We start from the raw sequence: 26,213 nt of genomic DNA, 5'->3' as shown, positions 1-26,213 counted from the left end.
AATACTTTTCAGAAAAAACGGAAGTGCGAAATTGGCTTTTAAGAAAATGGAAACCACAAAAAAAAGTTTTAAATGTGTGAGAATTGTTAAAAATAAAATTGTTAAGGCATTTCAAAATTACTGTAAGGAAATCGATAAATACTTCCAAACTAAATTGAAACAAACCAAATTCTTGTCAGACAACGAAGGAAAAGTGACAAAATATTTTAAACAATGAACAGAAAGTGACAAGATATTTTTAAATAATTAACAGGAGTTGACAAAATGTTTTTAAACAATGAATGGAAACTGGCAAATACTTTAAACAATGAACGGAAAGTAACAATAAATAATTAACAGGAATTGACAAAATATTTTTAAACAATGAATTGAAACTGACAAATATTTTCAACAATGATCGGAAAGTGACAAAATATTTCGAATTAACGGGAATTGACAAAATATTTTTAAACAATGAATTGAAACCGACAAACATTTTAAACAATGAACGGAAAGTGACAAAACATTTTGAATTAACGGGAACTGACAATATATTTTTAAACAGTGAAAGGGAATCAGAAAACACAATTTAAACAGTGAACAAAAACTAACAAACGTTCCAAGTTTATTTTCCTTTAATTTTAAACATGCAACTATTTATACAAATTATTTTACAAGAATATTAAAACGCTATACATAGATAGCTACAAATATGACAAAAATTCTTCCTTCGCAATTAGCAAAACAAATAATAACACTCTCAGAAAGCCACCCAGTGAGTATTGCATTTCACACATTCCAGATATTGAATATTTTATTCGCCAACATCGTCCTGTCCATCACTAGCTTTTTCATTTCGAGATGCGTGGGAAGAAGACAGACTCGTGCCCAGGGAGGACTAACTAAACAGGAATATGATCGATGATGTTGACCGACTTGTTTATTAGTCAACTTTGCTCCTCATATTGCCACTTTTCATACATCACATTCACTTTACAAGTTCTCACTTGACGAGTTGTGGGTTTTTAATCTTAGGTTGTTTTTTTTTTCATTGTATTTTATATCCCCTTATTCCCCCTCCCTTAGAGAAACAGTTCATTGTCAGGTTGAAGGACCAGTGATTGTATTTTCATCATCGCTGGTTTTTTAAATATTTTTTTAGGTTTTCATTATTCCTTTCTTTTTAAGGAAAACAACAGAATAATAAAAATAAAACTTTTAATTAAAAAATAATACAATTTAACAGAAGAACAACGCCATCTAAAATGCCATGAATCGTTATAAGAGCTTTTCAACTAATGGTTGATTATTCTGCCTCATAAGGGTTCTTAGGATTTCTCTCGATTGGGTCTCTTTCATTCTATAGGACAGGCAAACCTGCCAGAACAAGCACGATTAAAAAAAATAATAATAACACAATGCCCTTAGCTACCGCAGATATGATTCATAGCAACCAACATAACAACAACTAACCGATAACATGGCTTGGCTTTCCGGATCTTATTACGAACTCGAAAAATCTCCCTTATGGATTAGACTTTTTCCTTCAGACCTTTTCATTACTAACTAGTTTAGATTTTTTTCCTACAATGATTATTATGATTTCATTATCGGCTACACAGTATTTTTCTTTTTCTTTTGTTAATGTCATTTTAAATAAGGATTATGCGCGAAAAAAAAAGAATGGATTTTAATCTGGCTCAATCAGGTTAGCTTAGTAGTTGAAGACGAACCACAAATGTTTGAGATCGATGTCCACTGTTTTTGTCCTCGCATTGAGACAGAACTTAAAAAAAAAACATACTATATACTTCAGTAGATCTGATTAGTCTATTGGCTTAGTTGCATTCTTAACTATGGCGATGAGAACAGCGTATTATGTCTATGAAATGTTCTTCAGAGGTTGAGCAGACCGAGTGGTTCACTTTGTACATTGATGCTAGGTACAATGATTAGAGGATAAAGTATCATTCTCCAGCCAAGAGACTGCTGATTCGAATTCTACCATGAGCGGGAATCGAACTCGAGTTATATATATATATATATAATTTGCATTGAAATCAATTTAAGTTCAACATGGTTTTGTCTTCAACGTACTGCATTTATAATTCTCGGCATTCCCCAGAATATATTTATTTTTTTGCAAATATTTTTGACAAATAAATATTTATTTGCAAAATATTAAAAAAAATTAAATCAATTAAAACCCAATTGATTTGAGAATTTTTAATTATTTAATTAAAATTGACTTCAATTATTTTTTTTTTAATTTTTAATTTCTGACAGTTATTAACAATAATTATTATTCCGACTGTGAATATTATTGGTGGGTGTCATCACAGTTTAGAAATGTGCCAAAATAAATAGCCCGAAAACTAAACAATGGCTGACGTCTTGGCAATTATTATATTGGGTGGAGCCATTTGTAGAAGAAATAAGTAAATAAAACAATTATGTACATTATTAGAGTGATTGTACATAATTGATTTCCATGAGTTTAGCTAAAGTCTATCAGAAACCTGTAAAGAAAAGTAAGATAAATTAACAAAAAAAAAAAACAAAAAAAAAACGATTCCTATTTCAAAAATTTGACTTTAAGGATAGTCATCTGCTATTATTCATATAAATTTAAAAGATATATAGATTTTATTATTTAAAATGTACTATTTAAAACGATAGCATTTTATAAGATCATTTTAGTATTTTTTTATTTTAATTTTTTAAATACATTTTGCTGAACATTTAAAATTAAATCAAAATTATAAAATTTGTCAGAACAAATTGTGAAAATTTTTTCGGATTGTTTTCTCAAATGTTCAGAAATCTGAGAAAAAACATTCAGAAAACAATTTTTGCGAAAAGCAAATTTGAATCGTTGAATTGAAAATTTTCAGATTGTTTTTCTCAAATTTTAAATAATTTGGGACAAAAAAAATCTGAAAAAAAAATTCATAATTTTCATACGGACTAGAATAGTTTAAGGGGGGACATGATTTTCGAAGTTATCATCCTATCATCTTTTTTTTTTTTTTTTTAGACTAGCATATACAAAAACCTTTAAACATCTGACAGCTAAGACGTTATTAATCTTCCAACTTGCACAAGTACCACAATGATCTTCAGAGAGCTAAGATTCTTTAAATGCGTGAAGAAATAAACGTCAAACAACCATTTTATATTCGACTCATTCGGCTGCTTCCTTGTGTCATTCTGAATGCAAACAGTCGGATTGTATTTGTGCAGATTCAGAATTTTACAAATGTCATTATCGGAATTGTATATTTACCAGATAATGCTTGTGAACTTGGGTATCCAATAATTTTTGTAATGTAGTGTATGTAGCTATTTCTCTCTCTTTGTACTTATCTATATGTCTGCATCGCGATCTTATTTTTATTCGCCACAAAGCTGGTTTCATCAATTCATTCCAACGTACATAAGAATGAGTATCTCATCACCATCGATAGCTTTCTCAATGCTATCTTCAGCACATCGCGTTGTACATTAAACTATAACCAAATATTTTATCTCCATATTATAGACCATTAAGTGAGCACCAGAGGTCGTTAAGCGACATCATTTGCATCGACAATGTGTTATACGTATATGGTTCATGTTCAGACAATCTAGAGATGGAGGCCATTGAGTAGTGCCGTCTGTAAACAAATGGCATACCACAGTCGAATGCTGGTGGAGCGCTAAAAAAACAATCCAGATTAAAAATAAATACAGATTCTTCTTTACTGATTATAAATGGAGATTTGAACACGCATTAGCAATTTAAAAATACTGGATTTTTTTTTTGTCGTATTTTTCGCGAGCGCTTTGAATCCAAATATCTCCAGTTAGGCTTATAGAAGACATTGAAATATTAGAAATCAGAATTGTTTGAGTGGTTTAGAAATGTACAAAGCGAACTATTTTCTATCTGAGTAAACTTGGAAATAATTAAAAACGTTAAAAAATAAAAATAATTCAAAACTAACAGAAGATTCCGAACCATTGAAAACTTGTATGGTGATGAAGGGTTGGAGAATCAAGTAGAATTTATGTTTGTGATATTTAAGTACTTCTCAACTTCTTAGACAACCATAAGAATCATTTCAAGACGCGCAACGAATCGGAAGAGAATTTCAACCAAAGGGTCGAAGTCCCGTGCCTATGATATTATGGAAAAAACTGATCCCCTAAATCGGGTTGCCAAAAAGATAATCTACTTAACAAGTAGAAGGAGAGTGTCTGATTGGCTGTCTCGCTTCTTATCATTCAGTGATGTCACACATTACGTCATCATCTGATTTTATGACAATTTAGTGTATCGTATTAGTATGCCGAGGTTTGATGAAAGTAAACTAACATATTTATTTGTTTACTTATCTATCAATCGATTTCTGTGTACCCATCTATATCTTGTACAGTTTCTTTTCACGTATCCTCATCTATCTTCTTCATTCTTTCCTTATCGTTTTCGTCAACGTTGTTTCTCTTCCACTGCCACCATCTTTCCCAACTATTTCTTCTCTTGTGTTTCGAGCAAGGTCACGTGATTCAGTAATTACGTGCTAATAGATGCAGTTGCTTGTACTAATTACGCATACAGCTGATAATTATGTGTAAAAGAGAGAGTAAAACCTCCTCACTCCACTTAATGAAATAACAAAGGCTTTTAAGAATGAATGAAGAGGAATATTATTTCGTTCTATCTTTTTGTCCTTTTTTTTGTCTTTCTTTTTGTGTGCCTATGCGTTTATTAGATTTCTCTTTTCTCACTTCTTTCAGCTGTAACTTCTTATCGTCTGTCTTTCTATGTAGATTCTTATTCGGGTTTTTGCTAATGATTTGTGTTAGGAGGTCGACGAAGTGGTTCAACTAAAATAAAATTTGACGTCAATGGGCAATTTGGCTTCTGCTAATTCTACAAGACAATTAGTGGGGATCTATAGGACCATCCCAGAAATGGAATAGTTCTGCAAATCTCAACTAATTAACTCCCACAATAAGTTTTTTTACTGAAAGTTAGGTTTATCTACAACCTTAGGCTAATAATATTCTTCCAAAACGTAGAAATAATTCTTTAGTTTTTTTATTACATTTATGATAAGTATAATAGTTAATTGAGATGGTACATTATTAGTTAGGTTTCTTATTGCGATATTTAGCCTTGGGTTGGAATTAGATCTGGATTGGAAAGGGCATTTTCAAGTGAAAATGAGTTAGCCTATCTCCTATAAAGGTGATAGGATTTCTCTCGAAAAATGGATGTGAATTGATAGGTCTTTTCCTGCATGGGCGCCATTCTTCCAACTATCATCTCCATCCTCCCGAAATCAGCATCAAGAACTGATCCACTTGCCTTTATAATATTGTAACATTCTATCTATATAAACATTCTATACGATTGGTACGGACTTACAAAAAATTTTCAATCTATGGAACACTCATGTTTGGACGTCAATGATTGACTATTGTGACATCATAACATTGCAACACACGCACACACTTGATGATATTTGACTAACCACGTGTTAATGGTGTATAGTACCTTCGGTACTCATCGGTGTTTTTTTTTTTTTTTATAACTTTTTCCTTCTTCCTGAAGTTTAAGTGTTAATGATTGTCATCAAGAAAACAGATCAAGGCCTGAAAGGATGTCATTCAGGGGTCACCAAAAAAAAAAAAGCCTGTCTGATAGGAAAGGAAACATAATATAAAGTGGTCTGTGTGGACGAGGATAAATACAACTAAGGTATAAAAATCGGTCCCATTTTTTGTTATACTTTACATTTAGAGTCTAGCGATCAAGGAGAGAAACAACAACAACAACAACAACAAAAAAAAACAAGATAAAAATAGAGAAAAAAATTGGATGTCGAAATATAATGTAGGAATAAATATTCGGACATTAATTGACTATATTTGTATGGGATGCAATTTTTTTTTACCGACGTAACTAAAGTTGTAAAGGCTAGTATGTTATGTCTGCAAAGGCGTGTGTTCTTTGGCCGATTTTTTAGTATTACTGTGATTTTCGGACAGCAAAAAACATTCACCTTCGCCGGAGATCAGTGTGATTACGTCTTCATTAACAGACGTCATCTGCTGTGTTCTTCGGCTGGTTTGTCTTGTCTTTTTTTTTTTTCTCCGCATGAGACTGCCTGATTCTATCTTCATTAGAAGACGAATAAAGTGATGGAAAGAAAGAAAGAAGGAATGATTGAATATTAGATTCAAAAATGAAATTAGAAACGAATGATAAAAATTAAAAAAAGAAACAATCTCCCCCCCCCAAGAAAATCAGAGAGAGAGAAAGACAAAAAGAAAGAGACAAAGAAATGAACGAAGCCGCCAGGTAGATAGACAGAAAGAGGAAGGGAGAGAGATAGAAAGAGCGAATGAAATAAAACAGCTACAGTGAGCGGTTTGGCGTAGCGCGTCTATCGCTGTATATTACCGGAACGAGGCAGGGGTGGCCCAAGGCAACGATTATTACGTCCGTGCTACGAAGAGGAAACAATCCCGTGCCAACTGCTTATCAAATGGACATCGAGTGACGAGTGGGCTACAGTCTCGTTCGCAGCTTGTCAGCGAATTGCTCATTACAAATAAAAAAAATAAAAAAAACTCATTTGTTGTCATTTCACGTTTTTCGATTCATTGTTGTAACAAAAGGGCCCCCAGTTTTCGAATGCTGGGGGCACAAAGGGGGACGGCTTTTGAACGCGATGACGTGGATTACCGTTAATTACGTCTGACAGTTTCCTGTTGTGGAAGTATCTGGAATCGCCACGCAAATTCTTGGAACATTACTGGCAAATATTTGTAAATACTAACACACACACACACATGACCGGGATTGGCCTGGAAAAATACTCAGCCAATGTTATTGAAGACCCGGAAATAAATTTTGATGTGATTCACACGTAAGACAAAGTCAAATCGAGTATCCCCACAAGAATTTGTCCTGTTGTAGTAATACCTGTAATTTGTTAGAAATTCAAGGCACACGTTGAATTCACCAGCCTTATTCCCATATCCATTACTCTCATTTTGCATTTCTTAATATAATTACGTTATATAATATTAATTAATAATAATAATCATTTATTATTACTTCCTTCGCAGCTGCAGTTACTTCTCCCATGGTATTGCACAAAACTAATTTGTTGTGAACCAGTTTTGGATGATTCAAAACAAACCCACCAGTGGTTCAGAGGCCCAGAACTTATCTTAAATTATTCATCTCCAAAATAAAAATAAATATAAGATTTATATTTTAATAGAATTTACGGTTGCTTTATGCATGTTATTTTTCGATAACAATTAAGTTTCTGTCATATATATTCTTATTTAAAATGCTTAACCACCCTTTAGACACCTTAGAACAACTCGCATAATCATCATATAAATGACAGACTGATGCGCCGCTTAGTGGATATATGCAAAATGTTTGTAATTACAGGAGTCGATTTTTATAAAGGTATTCGCCAAGACGTGTGTGTGTCTGATTTCTAAAGTCGTTTACTAATTTACTAATATATAAATACAAGACATTCCATTTCGGTGATATTATCATTTGTAATTTCATTTCTGCAAGTTATTATCATAAGCAGAACAAAGAATGAAAGGCAGTTCGGGCATCAACGCCAGTCATTTGTTTCCGAGTGTGGCCATGTTTAACGCGAGTTCATTTTCGAATCGATATTTATTAGAAATCCAGATGCCAGTCATTTCGAGAGCTTCTTTCGTAATTAAATGCCACAAAAACCATTAAGATTAATGGAAAATGTAATCATTGTTGTGATAATTAAATATCTTATATACGTTTACTCACCTCCATCTGCATCTAATGGAAGGCATCGCACCAAAAGCGAGGTTCATTAATAACAATAATAATATGTCCTCTGTAATGATGTGTGCGTTGCAAGACACTTTTCCCATCCCATCCCATTGATTTCATTATTTCATGGTACCTCGAGTCGCCACTTAGATCTCCCCATTGCTCTTCAACCATGATGACGTAAGACAATACGTCACAGCGATCTTCACCAATACGATAGTATAAATAATGAGTATGTTGGTCTAACAATCAAAGTCTTAGCCTAATTATTGATTAGCCTATAGTTTCACGAAACATGGGGGAGTGATGTCAGGATGATATCACTTAAAGGTAACGAAGCCCTTTGGTCGGATTGACCTGGGTTCGATTCCCGTCCACTAATCTCCCTTAAGACTAATACATTTATTCCAACGATTCTCCAGTGCCATCATCCCGTCCCTGCAGTGGTTCTCAGTAAGATCTGCAAAATATTCCTCTACAGCTGCAATCACCTCTTGATTCGAAGAAAAACGCTGACCAGCGACGAAGAGTTTTAGTTTTGGAAAGAGATAGAAGTCAGAGGGAGCCAAATCTGGGGAATAGGGGGGATGTTCCCACAATTCATAGTGCAGATCCCTTAATTTTCCCATTGCCAAAACACCTTTGTGGGCAGGTGCATTGTCCTGATGAAAGATGATGTCCTGATGAAAGATGATTTTTTTCTTCTGCAAACCGGGTCTTTTCTCACGAATTTTTTCGTCTAGTCTGGTTAAAAGATCGGAATAATATTTCCCTGTTATTGTTTTACCCTTTTCAAGATAATTAATAAGCAAAATATCTTTAGTATCTCAAAACACCGATGCCATGACCTTTCCTGTTGATGGAACCGACTTTGTCTTCTTTGGCGCTGAACAACCAGCCTCTGTCCACTGTTTGGAATCTGGTGTGTAATGATGAATCCAAGTCTCGTCCATAGTAATAAGTGAAAGCACAAAATCAGTTTTACTCTTGTTAAAACGCTCCCAGCACTGTTCAGAGATTTTCATGCGAGTGAGTTTTTGATCTGCTGTGAGCAAGCACGGCACCCATCTTACACAAAGCTTTTTCATATGCAATTCTTCATGCAAAATATATATCCTACATGTGCTTTTGAAATGCCTATAGTCTCAGCAATTTCACACACTTTGACTCACCGGTCATCCAATACCATATCGTGCACTTGATCAATGATTTCTGGTGTTGTTACACTTTTTGGACGTCCTTCAGGTGATCATCTTCAAGGCTGGTACGGCCACGTTTAAACTCAGCAGCCCATTTCTTAATTGACGAAAACGAAGGAGAAGAGTGCCCATAAACTTCTATGAACTTCTGATGAATTTCCTTTGGCGTTAAACCTTCTTTTACAAAGAATTTTATAACTGCACGATACTGAATTTTATCCATTTCAAGGGATTTAGAACACTTTTGCTTCAGACAGTTGTATAAAACAAATTACTTGATAGAATGACTTGCAATTTCACACGAGTGCTTATGGCAGATGTACCAACTTAGGAAAAAAAAATCCTGCCGATAGTGTTGCCATCTATGATCGATGCTCATTGAACTCGTTATCAGTTTTTTGCTTTATTTTGTCTTTTGTATAATTCACCACACCAGATAACTCTGTTTGGATAGCTTTACGATCGAAGAACTCGCTATAATGATCTCTTATACTATGAACATCTATATGCAATCTAACCGAGATCAAGTGGGATGTAAAGAAAGGTCAGTTTCTTTTGTTGTTATAGAGCGGATGTCACATCTGCCGCCAGAATAAACAATCACCCCTAATACATCCATTTTAAAAACAATACACGACACCAGAAGCTTTAAGCCTAACACAAGCCAATCCCAACTGTTCACTTATCTTTGACTGAATCTGTATTGTTTGGAGTGTAACCTGGTGTGTTCACACTACGAACGATGGGACGGCAATTATAATATCGTACATGGACAAGAAGAAACTGTCAACCCACCACGAAATAAATAAATAAATGTTTTAGGAATGTATATCCAATTGGAATGCGTGTACGATTCTTTGCGATGAAGACACACTCGAAGTCGACTGAAATAGTTGATTTTGTGTACGTGTGTGTGTGTGTGTGTGTGTGTGTGAGAGATAATCAAAGGGTACATGTTCTAATTTCATTTTCAAGTGTTTGCCGCTCAACCTCTCTTGATCTTTTTAAGGCAAACGTACGTGTTCTATCAGCACATATTTCTCGCCACATCACGCACAAGTAACTGTTGGTGTTAGGTGTGAAGCCAAAGCACGCTCTCACCTGGGAAGTGTATTGCCAAATACCTCGTGTCTATATGTATGTGTGTGTGTGTGTGTGTGTGTGTGTGTGTGTTAATTCACTCAGAGAGAGCGGATCATACCGGCAGATGACAGCCCAAGTTGGTCCTGTCGTCGACGCTTGATAACAAACCTTTGAAATTGCCAAAGTTCAAATGTTGAAACAAGGAAGAAATAAACGTGTTCGCTTAAGTCCTTGGCCGCTTTAGAGTACACACAAAATTGTAAAATTTAACCGAGCTAAAAAAAAAAAAAGAGCAATGGAATGGTTGTTCCATTGCATCAAAAAAAAAAAAAAAAAAGGCTTAAGATGATATATCAAAACGAACCTTTTTTGACTCCAACTCTCATGTAATATTCACAACACATTAAAAGATTCGCACTTTTACTAAAAAGAAAGAAAAAAACTGCAATTTTATAGCTTATCATAAATTACAAAAATACGAAATTAGTGTGGAATTATAGACTGAATATTATTCTACACTAAACCGAGGTCTATTTTGATCATCAACGATCTTTCGATGACATAAAGGATGACTATTTTATCAGTGAATCAGATCAAAACTCTCCCGACAAAGATAACCAACTAATCATCTATAAAAAACGTGTCCAGGATGCTGTGACTGATCAAGTATAAATTGCCAATGGAATAAAAGTGATCCCATGACAGTTTTTTTGGTTCTGGCTTTATATCATTTAACTGATTCTAGATTATACGTTTTTGTACTGTTATTGGAATGTCGCTGTGTGATTACCGGGGTTTTAATGATTGTGTGTCGCTTCTAGGTACCACGTACGCTTTGTATCGCTACCAAGTTCTATATTTCTTCCTGAGCAAGGGTTGCTATATCACAAGGTTATCCATACTATCGTTATGGATTACAAACTATCTATACCACTACATCGCATATTTTCTGCATGATTACTAAGCTCTAAATAATCATTCTATCTTCAAGTTATAGACTCTATCTTGACTACATCCCACCCCGCCCCCAAAGTTACTAGGTGTATGTTCTTTCATCTTTTCTAAGATATACCATCTTCATAGAACGCTCTCCGACCATAGGTTTTTTTTGATCTTTTAGATTGAATTGGCACCGTGTTCTCAGTTTGATAGGCTTTATGTTTTTGTAGTGTTTATTATGGCATCCGATAAGTACTTAATTACTTTGTGGGAGCTATAACGTGCCATTTTATTGTGAATATATTGGACCGTTAATCAATAACAGAAACAAGATACCTGTTTTCTTACAAATAAATAAAGAAATATAATATCCACCATTTTTTTTTTTTTTTAGTAAACATTCGTAGCGTATACAATTTCACTCATTGTTGTACAAGAATTATAGAAGCATAAAAAAACTGGATAGCTTTAGTTATCGTAGCTCGGAAAGATGAAAACAAACCGACCTTGTGTGTGAAGTGTCCGCCCACATTATGAATTTGCGGCCTTGTAAGAAGCATAGAGCAAAAATAAATGAGCTATCAATCGAAGCAAGTCTTCAAACAACACTTGACTTGGTTGCCCTACTTTTGCAGTATTAGCATGTCTATGAGTAGGGTAGAGAAAGACTTATAGACGCTGTCTTTTATTGAATTCTTCGGATGCAGAAGGAGAATTGAATAGAAATAGAAAGAGTGGATCGTTGCTTAACTGGGATGCAGGTCATATTAGGGCATGCAAACTCAGAACATGCTAATTCGTCTAATAAAAGATGGCTCTTAATACCATTTCTGGGCTACCTCCATAGATTTATTTTCAGTGGGTCAAAACTTAGCGTGAAAAGAGAATATAGTGCTAGCGGGATGCCAGAATAAATCGTATTTTCTTGGGTTTTTCAACAGAATCTGAGTTGTCCAGTCTCGGGCGGTGGTGAGAGGTTTTTCTTCCCCGGAACAAACAAGAATTGTTGACACAATTGACGCTGACAGACACAATACACCCACCTCCTGAATTTATTAACAGCTTAGGTAACATACCAGCACACTTCGTCCCTTAATGATCAAAAATTTTAAAATGTTGAGACACCATGTTTGGAATCTCAAAGACAAGGACAATTTCACATCTGAAATCTAAAATAATCTCCAATTGTTTTACGAATTTGAATCTGAAATTTTCGTTAACCTGATCCGAACGAACACGCTTTCAATTGAAACATAGATTTAGAATTAAAGCAATTAGCGTACGGTGTTTAGAATTTTGAATATTTAATGCATTTAGAATGCAGTGTTTAGAAAGAGTTTAGAATATTTAGAATTTATAATAATTAATGCGTTTGGAATAGTTGAAATTTAGAACGATTTAGAACATTTAAAATACTGTCTTCAGAATTTAGAAATTTGGTTTTAGAATGAAGAAAAATTTAGTTTTCGCATTTAGAGAATTTAAAGCCCTCAAATTCGGAACATTTAGAAATATAGAATTAGAAAGTAATATTTTTACGTTTTTAAATTTTAGCATGGAATTTTTGAATCATTCCAAGTCACTTCATTTTTGGGTCCAATTTAGAATATTCTAAACTAATGGGGAGCTATCAACGATAAATTTAGACGCGTTTGTTTACCGCATTGCAGGGCTTTTGTCTACAACAGTGTGAACATTATTAAGCAGTGCTATCTGTTGGGAACGTTATTAATGTGCACTAGAAAGTGATGGATCTTTGCATAAAGGTGAACCCCAAACCAGTATCTGCTGTTTTCGTGCATGCCAATGAATGATAAGGTCAGATGACACCACGGGGGTTTATCCTGTTTCCTCATTTGCATTTTTCATCGTAATGTTTCCTGCACATGTACTGATGTGTTCTGCATGCAGATGAATCCCAGACAAAAACAATGATCTATGGGAGACAATAACTTACGACAAACAATAGCTAGAAACTTCCTGTAAGATTGAACTTTATTTATGTCTGTTAGCTGGGTTAGAAAACTTTTAAAAAAAAACTTCTACAGACCCTGTCTTTTGACATGTATTGTAGCAGCTTGTCGCGGGTATAGCCGTATAGATATACGCGAACAAAACTTATAAGAGAGAGAGAGCTCTACACCCTCTGTCCAAAAAGAAACTGAAATTATCGAAAATAGAAGAAACTAGTGGCGCCACCTGTTGTATCTTTTTGTTATCGAAAGCGACAACCTTCCTTAGTGTTGTGTCAACTGTTTATGACATTTGTTTCATTAGAAGCCGAGTTCTAGTGCCAAGAGTGACAGTGTGTTTTGACGAACGGTCGGTCGTCACGATATTCATGCCATACGCGACGAATTCTCGCTATCAATCGCTTCAAAACTTCGAAATAAAACTCATCATTGACCGTTTGGCCAGGCGGAACGAATTCTTTGTGGATTCCTTGGAATCGTATAAACAAATCAGCATTCTCTTTACTTTTGACTTCTCCAAGCGACTTTTTTTCGGATGCCCCTCTTCTGGTGGTCTCCACTCAGCACTCAGGCGCTTTGTTTCTGGCTCATACTCAAAACACCACGTTTCGTCACCAGTAACGATCGTTTCAAGGAAGTTTGAGTCCTTACGAGGTCCTTGCAGTGTTCAATTCGAGAAATGTTTTGGTCGTCGGTCAACTTGTAGGGAACAAATCGCGAATTCAATTTATGAAGGCCCAAACTCTTGGTCAAAATGTTGTGCACAGTTGATTTTTGAATCCCCAATTCATCTTCAATCAATCTCACGGACGATTTCGGATTTTGTTTGATGAAATCACGCACTTTTTGGATGTTAACTTTGCTCAGTCCAGTTTTTGGACGGTCTGGCTTTTCGTCGTCCTCAAGTGTCTCACGACCACTTCGAAATCGCTTAAACCACTCGTAAACTTGAGTACGGGATAAGCATTCATCACCGTATGCTTTTTGAAGCATTTGATGCGTTTCGGTAACACTTTTACAAAGTTTAACACAAAAGTCAATCGCAGCTCTCTGTTTAAAACTCATTTTCCGACCGTTCGTCAAAACAGACTGTCACTCTTGGCACTATAACTCGGCTTCTAATGAAACAAATGTCATAAACAGTTGACACACACACTAATGAAGGTTGCCACTTTCGAAAACAAAAAAGATACAACAAGTCGCGTCACTAATTTCTTCTATTTTCGAAAAGTTCGGTTTCTTTTTGGACAGAGGGTGTAGTATATACAAGATGTAATATATATATACTAGACCAACTGTGTATGCTATACTAGGCTAACTAGACTGCCGGTTGGATGGAAACAGACCTGTGGTGGTTGTATCCTCTCATACCCACAGAACACACTTTCACCGCTAATTGTTTCCCTGGGACAGATTTGGACTAAACACACGATGACAATATAGCCCTAAGGACCTGGGTCTTTTCAGCAAGACAATATCTAGTGTCACAAGGCTCGCATGGTTCTAAAAGAGTATCCAAGCATCCTGTATGCTTCCCCTGGTTGTGTAATTCTCCTGATATCAATCCCTTCTAATATCTGTGGGATTATGTGGAATGCAACATCCCTAGTTGACTCTCCGCTTGGTCGCTGACTAGAGGGACGCTATTCTGCGTAGTTGGTATAGAATACCCAGAGCATTTTCCGTAGTCGTAGAGTGAATGCCAAGACAGTTATAAGGGTTATTTTGATTTTTACTTTATTTACTTTATTTATTTTTATTTAATTTTTACGGTTGTATTGCATTCTTATCAAGTCTTACTCTGGAACAATTAAGTTAATTAAGAAATGAAGTCTGATATCCTTTGACTAGTTTTAGATAACTTACAAAAAATTATTTACAAATAAAAAAATTTCATTAAATTAATAAATTAAAAAAATTGCTTACAAATATTAAACAGTTATAAAATTACCGACTGTGGATCTGACTATTCTCGTATCTTTGATTGTTTGACTTTATATAGATATATTTTTAAAAATATTTCTCCGTATATCGATTATTTTGACTCTCTCTGTCTCTCTCTAGGGGGGGGGGGCAGGACAAAATCATTAGCGCACTGCGTTCAATTCGCTGCCGTATATACATCAATGTTGTTCGATATACCATCGTAAATTGAACCCCAAACTGCCGTATCACCTGCTTTTAACAAGAGCTGTTCGCCAAGTACCACAATCTAAAACAGATTAACAATTTGGGGTCCATACGCAACATTAGATTTTTTTTAAAAAAATGTGTTTCACCAAACGGCAAACTGGTATACTCCCACTGCAAATGTCCTATGACAAGTTTGATTCTTAAATAGCCCATTGTGATTACAAATAGCATCCTCTGTGCTTCTAGCAATGGAGTACATTTTTTTTGTATGAGATCGCTTGAAATCTTTGAATATTTTGGAAAGATTCAAATGCAGTTGAGAATACCGCTTGAGTATGTAGACCCAGGAATCCAATCCAATCCACTCTTCTCAGTAAGTATTGCTGATTGAAGGAATATAAGCGTCCGTTTCTTGTTTTGATTTACCACTCTGAACATCACAGATGAACAAACCACCTTCTTATGATAGAGAAGCAAAATGATGGGTCTCACATTGATAATAAAAGGACCCTTTGGTTGATAAGACCTGGGTTCGATCTCATCTAGAAAGCTAGGGACTTTTTTCAGATTAAAGTGTGTGTGTGTGTGTGTGTTGGTCCACGGGTTGTTTATTCACATTCAGTATAGCAATTCCCTAAGATGTGTGTTTACATTGGCTGAAAGCAAATTCAGATTATTACCACACTTTTCGATGAATATTACAACAGTAGCGTTTATTGACATGCTTTTGACAGCTAATTCTTCAAATATCGCAATGCGTTAACGTACTCTAACACCCATCCTTCGATATTTGATCTATGTCTGCAGACTATTCCATTTCTTGCATGCTATTCTATTGGGTTTGCTCTTGCGTAGACGATCGCTGGGTTTCCCTACTTATATTTGGGGTTAAAGTTTCCCAAAATACAGCAAAACCAGTAGAGAAAATATTGGGAATATTTTAGAGAGCTTAGAATATTTTAAATTTAAAAAATAATTTTGGTAATTAATTTAATTATATATTCGAAAGTGGTCTCACACCGGACGATAAAATTCATCTTCCGTTGATAGTAGAGAGGGTCGTCGTCGAATATTTTGATCTGTAAAGCTTTAAAATACAATTCAGAATTGAAAATAAAAAATATTCAATTCAAATATTTTCGACTTGCGGATGTCACAAAAGAGCCTCCGTAGTTCCATCGGTTTCGACGATGTCTTTTGGTTAGGAAAGTTCGATCTAGTTTCGAAATAGTCTACTCAACAGGATATCAAAAATTTTAACCTTCATGTGATATTTTTAGAATTAGAAAAATCTAGAATAGAAACACAAATTTAGAAAAACTGTAATGGCAGGTGTATGTAGCTATATGGAAATGACGTTTCGCTTTGTGATTGGCTAAGTGTGGCGTTTGCTGTCCTCCAGTTTTCTAAAAAAGATAGAGGTAAAACGCCCCTACTCTCTTTAGGTCATAAAAGACACATCTAGAAGAATGTAAAGTGGAAATATACGCAAGTTTGGATCTTGGAAAACAATTTCAGATTATTTTTTCGAAACTAAATGGACTTAGCGAAGAATACCTGGGTCACATGACCAAACGTATTGTTGAATGCAGAGAGCTGGATCTCCATTTGTGTGACCATTTCTTATATCTCTGTTGGATGTTACTTTGTCATTTGGTACTACAAAGTTGTAAGTTGGTCGCTGTCGTTTTTTTTTTTTTTTTTTTTTTTTTTGATTTGCGGCCAAAGCAACTCAGGTTATGAGGATAGTGTATTTTGTCTGCGTGTTTTCTTATGACCGTTTGTCTGTTTTGTTAGATGATTCGAAGACCCCAAGCAAATGGGATTATCGATACAGACGGACCAACCGAGGTTCTCACAAAGTTGTAGGAGTGAAAGTAATCTCCTCTGCATTTTCCGACAATCTCATTTCGTCATGAAACCAGATCCCATCCCCTTTTATGTTTGTCATACTCACCAATGAATTTTACACTACAAACAAACAACAACAACACAAACCCTTCTAGCATCAACGTACTATCTTAAGTATGGATACAAATGCTAGCAAAACTCGGTTGTATTCATTTTCCCAAGTAGTTTATTCAGCTGTGAATTGTTTTGTGCTGTCCCGAATGTCTCTGTACATTGGGTTACAGTTTACTCTCTGGGTATTATCACTTTTGCATTTTTACCGCAATCCAATGAATCCTATTTGAAACTGCTTACCTAAAAGCAGAACTTTAATAAATGCAAAAATACTTTTAGGTACGATACATCTAACCAATTTCTTTTGTCTTCTTTTTTCCCCATCTAATATCCTTGAGTTTATTGCGTATTTTTGTTACATAGTTGGCGAAAGTCGATGTGTTATTGTGAACCAGAAGCATCTTTATTAAGTGTAGCAACTGCAGTCCATTTGTGTCTTTTCTTTCATCTTTTCTTTTGATGCCGGTGTTGTTTAACAAGATCCTCCGCATCCGTATATAAACATGATAAAGAAAATAGAGATATTCGAACTTAGTCAATTGTTAAATCCATCCTTCTACGTTTGGAAGAACATCGTAGAGATATCTCCTACAACAGGAGACTAGAGCCAGCGCTCTCTCTAGCCACGTTCTTTTCTCCGTTAACTCAGATGAAGGCCGCCAACACATTGTGGACAGGACACACACACACACTTCTAATATCCATGTGTGCTATGATGAACTTGAAAGAAAGATTGTCGAATCCAGAGAAATTGCGTTAGATTCTTCCCATATCAATAACTCCCTAAGTTTCAATCTTTCTGACGACCCACATTGCCTCTGTTCAATACTGGCGCACTCGTGACAGCACGTAGTCAACTTTCATTTGGAACTCAAGCTCGCATTACTGTTTTCAAAATGTACTACTGTCTTTTGTACTAGTACTGTTAATGTTATTTTTTGTATATTTCTTTGATTGTGCTCCTGAAGAAGTTGATCCATTCAACGAAACTAGTAAACTAGTAGTATCTTTTTAAATAAACCATGTCACCTCTTTATCTCTCGGTATCAGTCATTTAAAATAATTTATAATATTTTCTACAGAGTCCGTGTAAAAATGAATAATCACACACACACACACACACACACACACACACACACACACACACACACACACACACACACACACACACACACACACACACACACACACACACACACACACACACACACACACACACACACACATTTAATTTTCGAGGATTTACTACAAGTTGTGTATGCCATTTAAAATCTGAATGAATCTTACATTAAAGGTCCGACAGAGTATAAAACATCGAAAAGAGAATTGAAAAAAAGATTGCCCTTTTCCGATTAGTTAATTTCAGTGGATGTTATGTGTTTTGTCGGCGAGGGAGTAAATTTATAACTCCACGAGTTCGTAACTACAAGATCCGTTTTGGGTCCTGTATGGATGGTTGCTCCTAGACGCGTTTTTTGACAGCTTCAAAACACTTTTATAATTGGAGGAAGTGCAGATTATTAAACAAAGTCAAATCGAGCTTGTTATGATATGTGGCACATTTATTTCCCACATATAATTAACGTTATTATACGTTCTGTAATTTCGCATGGAAGGAAACTGAAATATATTCTTTTCAGATTCGTAATTTGCTTGCATTCCACAGTTTACTGTCATCCAGTATCCTGGATGTCAGCAAACTTGACACCTTTTTTTGTTTGGCACGTCAACTTGATATTCTAAATGAGTAATAAAAGTTGTTTTTCTATTAACATTAAGAATAAAAAAAAAAGAGAATATAATGATGATGAAAATGATGACAGACAAGAAGGAGAAATGATGATGAAAATGATGATAGAGAAGAAGGAGAAATGTTGATGAAAATGATGGCAGAGAAGAAGGAGAAATGATGATGAAAATGATGAGAGACAAGAAGGAGAAATGATGATGATGAAAATAATGACAGAGAAGAAGGATAAATTATGAAAATGATGACAGACAAGAAGGAGAAATGATGATGAAAATGATGATAGAGAAGAAGGAGAAATGATGATGAAAATAATGACAGAGAAGAAGGAGAAATGATGAAAATGATGACAGACAAGAAGGAGAAATGATGATGAAAATGATGACAGAGAAAGAGAAATAATGATGAAAATGATGACAGACAACAAGAAGAAATGATGATGAAAATGATGACAGAGAAGAAGGAGAAATGATGATGAAAATGATGACAGAGAAGGAGTAATGATGATGATAAAAATTAAATGCAACGATGAGAATCGGAGAGATGTCATAAAGATGATAACGGAAAATATGTGAGTGATAAAAATGAAAATAATGAAAAGAAGAGAAAGGACGAGAGAAAAAGATGAAAATATTACGAAGAAAAGAGAGATAAGGATGATGGTGAAAATGAAGGCGGTGATAAAGGAGATAATGTGATGATAAAGATGAAAAAGGCGAATATGATGTCACAGTAAGAGGAGAAAAAGATGCGGATGAAGATGAGAATGAAGACTGGGAAAGAGCGATAGAGATGAAAATGATGATGGCGAAGAGGGATAAATAAGGATAGTCAAGGTATAAAAGGACGATGGGAAACAAATAAAGATGATGAAGATAAAATTCATGGAGAAGGAATGATAACGATGAAAATAAATTATAAGTAAAGAGAGGATGATGAAGATGAAAATGTGAAGTACAAAGAGAAGTGAAGAAAAAAGATGATGAAAGAAGAGGATAAAGATGCAGTGGGGTGTTTAATGGTAAATTCATTCAACATTGAAGTCTTTATTTGAATGATAAAAAAATAAGAGATATTCGAACTTAGTCAATTGAATGTTGAATTCATTCAACATTCATTTATGGTAATGAAAACTATTTCGGATGCAATGTTCTGTTCCTCAACTCAATGACTTCTGCACGTCTTCTGTATAAATAGCCGATTTTCCTGTATAATTAGAGAATCCCTCAGGCGAGAAACCGAGATTGCAATTTTCGCACCTCTTCCTACTGTTAATCACATCTTTCACAGCGTTAGTTATTATCTTGCGTAAGTAGGAAATGATGATGATGACTAATTCTGCAACGTCGATGAGGGTAGTCTAATACTGTATATAGAAGAACACTAAACACAGTCGAAATGAGCAAAACTCAATAAACGAAACACGTTTGTGGTCTTGTGAAGAAAGAGGTCGAACCACAATACTCGTTTCAAGTGGAAAGCAATCAAAGTCTCTTCAATTAGATTGATAAGATTTATCAAATGACCACACTCATGCGTGATACGATCACTGGACGATTAGCACGATTGTGGGGAAATATGAAGAATGAGCGCATGGGACTAGAGGACAACAATCGTATGCGAATATAATTACTGGAGGACAAAATTTCAAATGATTATTGGTAGAGAAAAATCTGAAATGATTATTGGAGAGACAAAAAAACTCAAATGATTACTGGAGGACAAAATAACTCAAATGATTACTGGAGGACAAAATTTCAAATGATTATTGGAGGAGAAAATCTGAAATGATTATTGGAGGACAAAAAACTCAAATGATTACTGGAGGACAAAAACTCAAATGATTACTGGAGGACAATAGTCATATACGAATCGAATTATTAGAAGACAACAATTATATACGTATTTGATTATTGGGGGCCAAGAGTTGGCCTCCAATAAAAATGTTACTAGCCGAGGACAATAATCGTGTGTGAATGTAATCGATGGAGGACAATCCTGGTAAGCGTAATTCCTGAAGGACAATATTTTTGTGAGAATAATTCCTGATGTACAATAATAGCATACTTACCATAGGACAATAGTCGCATATGAATACTTACCATAGGACAACAACGAATATGATCGACATTACTTTTGAAAAATTATTTCAGACATTTACATTTTATTGAAAAACAATGAGTGATGCGCTTACTTTTGCCTTTTTACTAAGAACGAAATGTTTACTTTTTTACCTAAGAATATCGTTTGCTATTATTCATAAAAAAGTGAGTGTTAGAGTTCAATTCTTGTGCACCTGCTTCCTTATCTACGTAGCTTTAAAATGCTTTGGATGAGAGAAAATTTGGGATTTTTTAAATCGATTTTGACAAGAAGTTATGGTCTTGTTTATTTATCCGAGTGTAAGGAACAAAGTTTCCCCGTAAATTATTAGAAATTATGAATTCAGAATTCATAAGCTTTATCTACAGAACCGTTACTCTTTGATAAGTTCGTTATTGCCAGCTGTGTTGAAGTAAGCAAACACAATTCTCTTTCTGCTGTTCAAGATTTGGGCATGATTGTAGCTGACCAATTCAGAGGGAGAAATTCCCAAGACAAAAAGACTACGCCACCTTGTTTGAAATATTTCGGTTAATAGTGATGTACTATCAAAGTCACCAACAGAAAACGAACAACATTAGCAACCTTGGTCTTTCTTGAGTCGCCTTAATAAGTAAATAAATAAATTCTAGTGGAGGCTAAGGAGAAAATGAGTGGAAGAGAGCTTTGTTCTTTGATAAAGGAAGAGTACATTGAGCTGTTTGAAAATTACAGCTTTTTTCAAACCAATTTTTTAAAGTTAAAGATTCGGTGACATATAATAGACACGATTACTCTGCGCGTTGATCAAGGTTTTTTCCACATAAAGACTATTTCATTTCGTCCACAATTGAGAATAATAATAACAAAATGGAATAGGAAAGAATATTTGGGATGAATTAGCGCCTACATAGGCAATTGATAAAACAATGGGATATGAATCTTGGAGTCATGATACTGCAGATCCTTATATGGAATTTTTCGATTCGAAAATGAGTTAGCCAGCCTGATAAAGAGATAGCAGCATTTTTTCTCCATACAACTCTGTTTTTAATTCCGCTGAGCAGGCAAATCCGATGTAGTTGACGTAGTGAAGATAGAGGATTTTGTAGCATACTGATTTCATAGTATTAACAGATGATCTGTAATGTTGTGGTGTAGACTGATCTGTAGCTTTGGGTCTTGGGACTCCATGAGTTGTATTTCTCACCGAAAAATAGAATTATAGGCCTTCATTATGTAGCAATTTATTGTATTATTTTTTCTTTATACATCTCCTGCGTAGCCTGTAACACATCACTTAAAAGATCCACTATGTCCACTATGTTGTAACCAAGCGACACCCTTTTGTTTACTGAAACTAACATTAGTAACACAAACATAGTAATTGACATTTTTTATGTTTGTTTTCTTATATTAGTTATTTGTCAATCTTTGAATTAACAAAGCGTATTACAAACTTCAAAAGCTAAACTAAATGCAACGCTAACACTAATACCTGATCATTTAGTTAAATAATTTTGAATAATACCCAACTGTATTAGTTAACAGAGGAATAATTAAACGGCAGCTAATGATGAACATGAACTTTTCCATTTGTAACTAAATGATCCAGAATTGAACAGCTCACGTAGATCATGCGATAGATCATTAACACATGGAATAGTTCGTAGTAGATATTTTAAATCAATAGAAGCAATATTTAAGGATATTTAATTACAAAAATGTTTACCTTTATTCAACATAATGTGCAGTTTACTTGAGTCAGTTTTGTTGCCGATTACAAGCCAACACCAATGTTATAAAAACTGCGGAACTTTAATTACCAAAGCGGAATTAACGTTCAGTTATTTATATTAGCCTGAAGAATAACAAGAATATTATTATTCTTATTGGTATCATCATCTTTTTCGCATATGAATTCTACCCAAGTTTCTATAGATGATGCATTTCTAGAAAACGATGTTGTTATTCTTCAGGCTAATATCGAAGGCTAACGCACATATATATTAAACGTTTTTCATGACAAAAAAGCGTTCTCGAAATCTGAAATTCGATTGACTTTGTTTTACCGGAAAATCAGTTTGTGTGAAAGAGTTTAAAAAGTTCATCGATGTCAATATAGGTTGCAGTTGTTACGATCAAGGCTGCTTTTCTAGGAACAGTAACGACGGGAAAGAGGTTGCATGTGTGTGTGTGTGTGTGTGTCTTTGGCTTCCGACTGACTTCGAAGTGGAAGAGAGGCAAATTGCACGAAGTATCGTTCCCTTAATTTTTTAATCTTTCCAATTCAGATCGAAATACTCCCTAATCGCGTGGTTGATAACAAATTAGATTTTGACACACTTGTATGCGCCGCGAGTATTTACAGTGCATGACAGACCACGCAAAGGACGTCTTTGATAGCACGGGGAATAAATATTTAACCCCATATATTTCAGACTGAAGAGGGAGACTGAAATGTTATTACGTGGGGGAGAGTTCTAATTTGGGGTTGGAGCGGGGATTTTAAGTAAATGTATTGAGCTGCTCTCTGAGTACCAATGTGTTGACGTTTATTTATTTCTTTGTTTCTAGGGACACCATCGACAAACCGAAATCCTCCAGCAATTCCAGCCTCTCCAAAAGCGATTCTAGCACCGAACGATCGGAGCGGAAGACGTCGGTCGACCAGTCGATCCCACCCACTTCCCTGTCGGGGTCACACCACGATTCCGACCACCCAGGACACGGCGCCACCAGTAGTGACAGTTCAAACGGCATCTTCGGCAGCACGGACTTGAAGCCACCGATCGTGAACGGTCCCGCCATGAGCAGCAGCACCTCGGCGGGGGTCGCGGCCAGCAACTCGTCCGCCGCGGCTGCGGCAGCCGTGGCGGCCGCCGCTGCCGTGTCGGCCGGATTTCGGCTGAACCACGTTCCGGATGTCGGCAGCGTTCCCGGTTCCCTGGTCCCGCACCATCTCGGCGATCTTGGCTTGGGCTTGACCTCCGACTATCAGACCTTATGACAGTCACGGAGAGGGACAGTCGCCGCTGTGGACGGAATGTGCGTGGCCAGCGTCCGCCGTCACCTCCTACAGCAGACTGACCCTTGGACTGGTCATCCTCTCGGGTGCAGCGAGGCGTCTTTTGTACCCACTTGTTATTTATGAACTATTCTACGGTGCGTCCTGGCGATGGAGTCGACCTGCCGCCGGGTGTTACTGAAGAACGTCGATTCTTAAAAAGAGTCCTCCCCTGTCTCCACTCTTTCCCCCTTCCCGTTATAAGGGGTTACGATGTCATAGACATCAATCGCATTCTGAACTTTGACTGTTATGCTAATGCTCATGACAAGCCAATGGGGGGATTTCTATGAAAAAGAAATCCGTAAAATAAACTCTCTAATCCCATTGCAGATAAATACTATCGACGGAGACTTAGTTCTGACCTTTCCATGACCTTAATAGTACGTTTCTCTGGCGAGAATATGAAAGTCGACTTGATCTCTTTGTAAGATGCGAATCGCTGTGAACTCAACTCTATCCAATCTCGATGTCAGACTCCAATGGAGGTATTTATTTATTTATGTAGCTGTCCTAGAAACGAGAGTATTTTGAAATCCTAAAGGAGGTAGCCAACAATTGTGGAATTTTGAACAATTTTTGAGGACCTACAAACCCTTCAAGTACTTTTTATGTCGTCAAAATATCAACTTTTGGTCGACTGTGGCCACAGTATTCTATTAGGTTACCGTAGCAACAAGGTTTGTGCATTTTTTTTTTTTTTTTTTTGGTTTGAAAGGTACAACAAAATCGACGTATTCAAACACGTCATTCTATTCGGTTACCATAGCAACATTTTTTTTTTTCTTTTTTTGGTTTTCGAAATGTATAACAAAATCGACGTTCTTTTGTGACTTTCTCTCCTTGCCTTACTTGAGCACGCGCGCGAGCTGTGAAACGTGCATAAATGCACGCGCTAATGTATATGTATGTATGTATTGTAATTGTATGACATGTAATTCATCTAGTGGTTTTCAAACTTGCAAATTTCAAACTGAAAAAAAAAAAAAATTCATGTATATATAAATAGAAAAAATTTCTATAATGTCATTGGTACATTCTCTTACATGTGTAAAGTAGAACTATCTGGGCGGGATGAATTTTTGCTGATAGAAGGGCAATAGATTACCTTCCATGTTAACATGGTATTTCCTAAATAGCCTAGATTTGTAAAAAATCAAAAATGCTAGGTAACAAATAAGAAATATATCTATATTACATATATATGTGTATATATATATTATAGTATATATATATATACATATATATATCTGCTAAAGAAATTTGTGATTAGTCATGTTACGATTGTATAAAATATCTTTCTTCTAGTCTCTAGTAATACTTAAAAGTCTTCATGAGAATATTTTGTTGTGACTTGTAAACAAATTCATGAGAAAAAACACAAATGTAAAATATCCGAATAAATTAAATATGGCTCGTTTTTTTCCATTCTTCCAAGTTTTTTGCTCACGCCACAAATTGTAGAAACATCGATTCTATTAAAATTTTTCCACTAAAATTTGGCTTCTTGTGTTTATCCATTTGTTGTAAACATAACATAAATTTCAATTTTCAACTAAATGTGTTTACCGTAGGTTGTAAACATACCATCATTTTTATGTTTATGAGCATGCTCTAAACATAATCGTACCCAATTATAATTTTCCGCTAAACTTTCATGGGATTACTTTCTCAGATTATAATATTTTACCTTCATTTTTTTTTTAACTTTCTTGACAATAAACTGAAAAATCTAGCTTTTAACTGGTGTTCAATTATGGACACGTTCCCATTAATTTTTTATTCTTTTAAACATTAGAAATTTCAAAGAATAGAATTATGAGGGATGAATGAAGCAGAAATATAAACCTGATGAATTTGAAATTCGATTTTCTATGGTATAGTCGATTTAAAATAAGTGACTAATGATTCATATTTAAGATTGAAACATTAAATAATTTTCGAGATGAATTTGAAATTATATTATGTGAACAAAATTATGAGACATCTTTTTAAGATGTCTTGGGAATTTTTACCGTTTTAGTTTAACGCAAAAAATTATCCATCTCCGATGCCAGGCAAGGTCCTTGGAGGAACAGCAACAACAAACAAACAAAAAAAACCCTCTCAACATTCACACAGGAATTCCTCAAGATCTGGCGAAGCTCTAGAAGCACAATAAACGGGTCATCGATTGAAATGAATATTAATACTGATGGCACCAAATCAT

At 35.3% G+C, this 26,213-nt stretch overlaps 1 protein-coding gene across 1 annotated transcript in view; it reads left to right on the top strand.

Annotated features, from left to right (window-relative positions):
• The window catches only part of LOC150102220 (homeobox protein six1-like), a 31,922-nt gene extending 6,426 nt beyond the window's left edge, over positions 1-25,496 (top strand). Inside the window, exon 2 of the mRNA XM_090399689.1 lies at positions 23,515-25,496. Within this exon, the coding sequence (XP_090255815.1) occupies positions 23,515-23,947 (433 nt within the window). The 3' untranslated portion in view covers positions 23,948-25,496. The remainder of the gene's footprint in view (positions 1-23,514) is intronic.
• Positions 25,497-26,213: the final 717 nt, after the last annotated feature.

Source organism: Typopeltis vanoorti, chromosome 10 (genome assembly GCF_054136105.1).
Source record: "Typopeltis vanoorti isolate ZY-2024b chromosome 10, IOZ_Tvanoo_1.0, whole genome shotgun sequence".
Lineage (NCBI taxonomy): Eukaryota > Metazoa > Arthropoda > Arachnida > Uropygi > Thelyphonidae > Typopeltis > Typopeltis vanoorti.
The sequence above is the reverse complement of the archived record's forward strand: the minus strand, read 5'-3'. Positions and strand labels throughout refer to the sequence as shown.